The sequence below is a fragment of the Triturus cristatus genome, chromosome 10 (genome assembly GCF_964204655.1).
Source record: "Triturus cristatus chromosome 10, aTriCri1.1, whole genome shotgun sequence".
Classification (NCBI taxonomy): domain Eukaryota; kingdom Metazoa; phylum Chordata; class Amphibia; order Caudata; family Salamandridae; genus Triturus; species Triturus cristatus.
Window position 1 is genome coordinate 1,164,066,404 of NC_140593.1, and position 6,738 is coordinate 1,164,073,141.

The following is a 6,738-nucleotide window of genomic DNA, read 5'->3' on the forward strand; positions in this document are numbered from 1 at the left end:
GCAATATGTGCTGAAATCCATAGGTGACATTTACCTTTTTCAAGCCACTGGCAAATTTTCCTACACCATAAATTATGACTTTAGTGTGAAGTTAACCATGCCAATTAAAGATTGTCCAATTTTTCAATGTTTTAGGGGTCGGAGCATGTACAATGGGGACTAGAGAGCAGTGCCCCCCTGAATGCTGAGTTCAAAAAGCAGAAAAACCAGTCAGCACTAATAGGGTTATATATAAATAGATTTACCACTCAGGTTACTAAACTCTGCTCAAAGCATCACCTTTCACATAGTACGTTGTAAAATGTATCTGCCCATTATTCTTTTCAGTGCTTTCTTCACTTGGTTGTTCCTCAGGCAGTAGATGAAAGGATTGACCATCGGGGTCACAACTGTGTACATGACCGTCATAAGTTTGTCCTTCTGGAGGGAGTAGCTTGATGTGGGCCGGATGTAGTTGAAAAGTACAGTACCATAGTACAAGGTGACAACAATTAAATGAGAGGAACAGGTAGAAAAGGCTCTGTGCCTCCCTTCTTTTGACTGCATCTTCAAAATTGTATATATGATACAAATGTAGGAGATGACAACAGATATTACAGTCAACAGCAAAACAAAGGAGGACTCGGTTAAAATAAGCATTTCATAGCTGGTTGTGTCAGAGCAGGACAGCATCAGCAGTGGTGGGACATCACAGAAGAATTGCTGGATCTGGTTGGGTCCACAGTAGGTAAAATTCGAAATAAGCACACTGTACAACAAGGAATGCAGGAAGCTAATCACCCATGAACTTGTTGTCAGAATTGTGCAGACTTTAGTGCTCATGAGAGTAGTGTAACGTAGTGGGTGGCAGATCGCTACATATCTGTCTATTGCCATAACCGCTAAAATAAAAACCTCTGAGGTGGCAAAGAAAGCAAAAAAGTATAGTTGAGTAATGCAGCCTTGAAAGGGAATTGTCTTATTGTTCAATAGGAGATTTGACAGCATTTTGGGAAGGAGAACTGTGGTCAAGCCCATGTCAAGAACAGAGAGGTTTAACAGGAAGAAATACATTGGAGTGTGAAGCTGTGAGTCAGCCACAATGATGGTGCTAATACTGGCATTTCCACCTAAAGTGATCAAGTACATTGCCAGGAAGAGGAAAAACAGGACTGTGTTCTGCCCTGGATGGTCTGAGAGTCCCACCAAGATAAATTCTTTCACCACGGTTAGGTTTCTCAGTTTACTCTGTGCCATTAGATCTGCAAGAATAAAGAAAACATTCTCAGAAGAACTTCTTTACATTTTATATTCCTCAACCTAATTTAGATCTCTCTTTAAAAAATAAATATTTTAAGTGATCTTAACATTACAGACAGACCCGCCAACATTATCAGTAACTTCACTGGCAATATCACTTGTGATCTCTCAGTTGTGGTATCACTAATTACATTGCAGCCGAAGAAATATCCAAATTAACAGACACACACACACACACACATACTCGCACACCTATCACAGTTGTACATTCTTTTTACAGATCTCAATACATGTGTTGTTTATACAAATTTTGGCAAACATATCTCATCTATAACTTCCTGTCAGGTGTTTCACTCTAAACACATTGGTGTTCCAATATCCTGATTACTTCTTTCTTTCAAATGCTAGTCCCAAAAACATAAGGTTTCTTTTCAGCCATTGACTTGTTTAGGTAAACCTTCATCTGACATTGCTTATTTGAAGTGTCTTTCACATTTTGTTCCAGCCCAAAGTATTATTTTCCAAGTATACATTTTGCAGGGGTGACATAGAAATGGAGAACACTTTCTCATTATACAATGGTATTCAAAATTAAATAAACATTGAGCATTGTGGTATTTAAACATGCTTTCTGCAAGTATTTGAAAGCATGCACAGAGAATAGTGGCCTCACTGCCCTCCACCTTTGCCATGACCACTTGCATCAGTGAAAAACTGCAATCATAATGATAAAAGACAATCAGAGCTCAGTGAATTATGGATACACAAATAAACCCCGCCACAGCTGTTTTTTGGACAATGCACCTTAAGTGCTTCTCACAGGAATTAAATGCAGATCACAAACAGGCAATGCATGTTAAATTCTGGATGAATGACTGACACTTTTAAAAGAAATATAGTGATGCAAATTTTTTTTAATATGTTGCTTCAGATTTTTTATAATCTGCAGTCATTTTTTGTGGTGGGCAATAAATTCAACTCCGCCGGCAGAGTTCACACAGTTTTGGACACTCTGGTGCCGATCACGATCCTGTAAAAAAATTCCCCGTACGACTCGTATCCGGTATTTTTACCGTACGAATCGTACAAGTGCCGTACAAACTGCCAACTACGATTCGCATGGGAAAACTCCATACGAGTCGCATTGGGAATAATTCCCCACACGTCCTCGGGTCGGAAAATGTGTCCGACACCTCCCCGGACGATTTACCGTACAAACGTGAAAAGTGAAGTCCGACCGCGCAAGTACGATCCATCCTGTGCGTCCGATGTCACAACCGTATGGGAAAAACACCGTCCGCACCAAACTCCCATTGCAACCATGGAGATCTGTGCCCACATATGCGCCGTACCCCCCCAGCCCCCGTGAGTACGCGCCGTACCCCCCCCAGCCCCCGTGAGTACGTGTCGTCCCCCCGTGTATGTACGCCCGTGTACGTGTCGAACCCCCGTGTATGTACACCTGTGTATGTGTCGACCCCCCCGTGTATGTACGCCCGTGTACGTGTCGAACCCCCCGGTGTATGTACACCCGTGTACGTGTCGACCCCCCGTGTATGTACGCCCGTGTACGTGTCGAACCCCCCCTGTGTATGTACACCCGTGTACGTGTCGACCCCCCCGTGTATGTACGCCCGTGTACGTGTCGTACGCGCTGGGGGTACGCACCATACATACACGGGTGGGGGTACGAGTCGAACGTACACGTGTGTACATACACGGGGGGTTCGACACGTACACGGGCGTACATACACGGGGGGGTCGACACGTACACGGGTGTACATACACACGGGGGGTCGACACGTACACGACCGTACATACACGGGGGGGGTACGGCGTGTACTCACGGGGGCTGGGGGGGGGGTAAGGCGCGTACCGGGCCCCCTATTCTGGTCGTTTCGCGGCGTACTGCGCTTTTCCGGCACTTTTTGGGTGCCGTGAAAATATTGCCATCCGGACTGCTGTCGGTTCGAATCGTACTTCCTGGGTCGTGAAACGCTGCCTGACAGCGTCCCGACGTCACGTCGGCGCATTCCCGGATTACATTGGTATGTATAATTTTGTCGGACGGTGTTTTGTACGATTCGTACGGAAATGGTGTTTCCGTGCGAATCGTACTTCCATGTGTGTAAAGTTTTACGACCGGGTACGAGTCGGACGGAGAAAACGCTCCGACCGACGGTTCGTACCCGGTTTTTCCAGGATCGTAATCGGCACCCAAGTGTTAGACTTGTAACATGGACTTCTGGTCAAACCCTGCCAACCGCCATGTGGCATAGTTTTTGATCTTGCAAGGCTTGCTAATGGTAAGATGGTGAGTGCAAGTTAGAATTGACATTCTCTAGTGCAATTTCGGGTGGAAGAGGGCACCTAGTGCGATTTTCTCAATGTAGGGGGTCGCGGGAGGTCGCAGGAGTTTGCAACCATTCGTGGTGAGAAATCTGCCGCTCAAGTAGAAAATATTCTCGATTGGCAGCAAAGAAGCCGCACCCTGTGGCATGCCACATGGTGTCGTTAATGCTGATTTTGAAGCTTGGCGCAAGTTCCTGGCGCTAAACATCTCGCTGAGTTTTCATGTAACTCCATGGAGTTCTGCCCAACCCTCCTTTTACATGGCAGACTCACATTTCACCAACATTTTGAGACCAAGTGATCTGCAAAATTCTTGTAATTCACTTTTGCAAGTTATATGAAATTGCAGGAAAATTTTGTGAAATAGCATGTAATTACATGAGTATATTTTAGAGCGAATGCGTCCTTGCAGCACTTTATGATGGAGGGACGCATTGCACTGGCATGAAAAACACAAATAAAACAACAGCCATTGTCATTCTTTATGCTCACTCTACTCTGGAAAACTTGAGGTAACATATTTCTGCAAACACTTTATAATTATGCATTGTAGCATAAAGACATAGTTTGGGAATTTCACATAATTAGCATAAGGTGATGTAATTTACATTTATCCCAGGCCTACCAGAGAATGTGTTGCTTGTATGTGAACTATGGATATGCTTCTAGTAGTAGTAGTAGTTATTGTAGTTGTTCGATGCCACACACATCATACCAGTTTTCTTTTCAAGGCCACTTTGGCCAATGCACGTCAGCACATACACATACACTACTTCCAACATTTACCAGTCATGTTAGATACACAGTCCATAACATTTCCGTGGAGCTTTACCAGTTTTCTTATTAAATGGTGTTATGAATACACTACTCACCCAGAACACATAATATATTTTCCTTGCAAGGTTGGGTTCTTGGTGCAGGGGTGCCTTTTAATTTTTTACACTATGGGGGTACAAAGAAAACACGCGTCCTATTTTTCCTGAGGAGTGATAGTGTGGGTTATGAGGTCACATAACATCTGGTAACTGATTATGAAGGTACCACTCTTTCCTGATGACTTTAGAGGGACTTCTAATAATGACCTGCAGGCTGCACCTTTTGTGTTATCTTCAGAAACGACCCCAAGTAACAACCTGAGTTACTTCACCTATCAGCAGGTAATATAATAAAAAGTAAGAAGCAGATAAATAAATCAGTTTTGGAAAATGGGTCAGGATGTCAGGATGGTTGTATCTGCAAAATCTGCAAAATGAGACATTTTATTGGCAAGTTAAACAGGCTCTAAAGTTTACTCAGTAATGGGTAGGCTGTCTTGTTTTCAGTATTTTTTTATTTTTATTACAGTGATGTTTCTCAGTGATTTTCAAACCTTTTTAAATCAGTGTTTATCAGTGTTTAGTCAGCTGGCTGATCTCTAAAATAAACAGAAACTTTTTTTTACAAAACATGTTTTTTTCCAGTGATTGTTATAAAGTATGTGTTTTATTTAAAGGAGAAGTAATATGGAAAGGTAGAGTCTTTGCATTGGCAATCTGTGCCATGGACATGTTTTAGACTGTTTGAGGCAATTCTCTATATTGCACTCTGATTCACAGCCACATCCCAATACTCTCTCACATATCATCACCTCTCACACGCACTAAAATATTAAGATCAGGTCTAAAACATGCTTCTAAATCCTGCATATTTGATTCAAGTACCAAAGATTTGGAGGTAACAAAAACAATATTTTACTAAGATCCCTAAACAACAAAACTCATCCAGAATAGTCTTAGACCAGGCGTTTTGCTGCTCCCTTATAATACATTGTGTTGCTACCCTTAAGAAAGAAATTAAAATGACTCATTTTCTCTCACTTTCTTTTCTTTGAATGACATTTTAGTTTGTGCTTGTGCAGGTGTTTACCCATGTATATTTTTCAACTGCTTCCATTTTGGTGAGGTTTAATCAGTCATTATAGGTTCCAACCTAAAGCACAATAGCCTGGTAATAGTGTTAATCTAAAAATGCAGTAAGATTTAATGAGTGATAGTACAAATCTGAACGTCCATAAAGGAATACATGGTGATGAAAAAAAATCTGAAAACAAGCAATTGGGTTAATTCTTGCCCTATGTTGGCATTCCTGGAATGATGGTGCATACCCCTCATAAAGCTTATACTGGCATGAAGACAACAATTACTGACATATCTTATGCCATCCTGGAACAATGTGTTATGACCCACACTGTCTTTATGACCAGTCATGGTCCTGAACTCACACCATTGGGTGCCAAAGCACAATCACAGCAAAGAGACAATGGCAGTGTCGCCCCTGTTGTACTAAGTGATAGAAAACTGTTTTCTGTAATTGGCCAAATAATTTATTGAGTTAAAAACAAGGGGGCAAGATATTTTGTGATTTGGGACCTGGTGAACATCTTTGATTTGCAACAATAAAAACCCCACTTATTGTTTGATTTGCCAGTCCTAGACTCATATGGTCATGCGCTCATGAGTAGTAGACGTTTTCTTACCTTAATAGCCAGAGAATCCAATGGCATCCACTTCATCCAGTCTGATGGCGAGCCCTCTGGTCAGCCACTCTGTCTCAGCCTGCAAAAGAAAACCACACAACAGAGCAAGTTTAGTTTTTTGTAAAGTTTCAAAAATATTGTAAATTGGAATGAGTACATGTACAATCTGACTAGGAAAGGCTAAAGTAATGATCAGGAGAATTTATCACAGAAAATGGTCTAGTATATTCAATAACATTCAGCAAAAGCAGATGCAAAAATTGTGTTTGATTTTCAGTTTCATTTGATAATAACACAGTAAAGTAAAAGTCACCAAGGCAATTTAAATTGACAACCCATTTATGCACTTTACAGGACATTAAACTAAGTTAGAAACAGTCAAAGGAATAATTAACAAGAGCAATGTCAAGGTATGTAACATGAAAGGAAAAGACTAAAGTGTTGACAAATTCTACAAGTGAAATTAACTTGGATATACCAATAGGACAGTCATTCGAGCTCCTAAAAAGTACCTTGTTGCAATCGGTTACATTGTAATGTTTCAAAGTACTTTGTGTTGAATTGATACTTGAAACGGATACAATAAAGCTACTGAATATTTTTCCGATAAACAGGTATTATACGAAGGTCAT

The 6,738-nt window shown here is 41.3% G+C and overlaps 1 protein-coding gene across 1 annotated transcript; it reads right to left on the minus strand.

Annotated features, from left to right (window-relative positions):
• Positions 1 to 282: 282 nt before the first annotated feature.
• On the minus strand, positions 283 to 1,236 carry LOC146796848 (olfactory receptor 5AP2-like). Its single transcript, XM_085630247.1, has one exon. It carries the CDS (start codon positions 1,234 to 1,236, stop codon positions 283 to 285), a length of 954 nt encoding a protein of 317 aa, XP_085486373.1.
• Between the last annotated feature and the right edge of the window lie 5,502 nt (positions 1,237 to 6,738).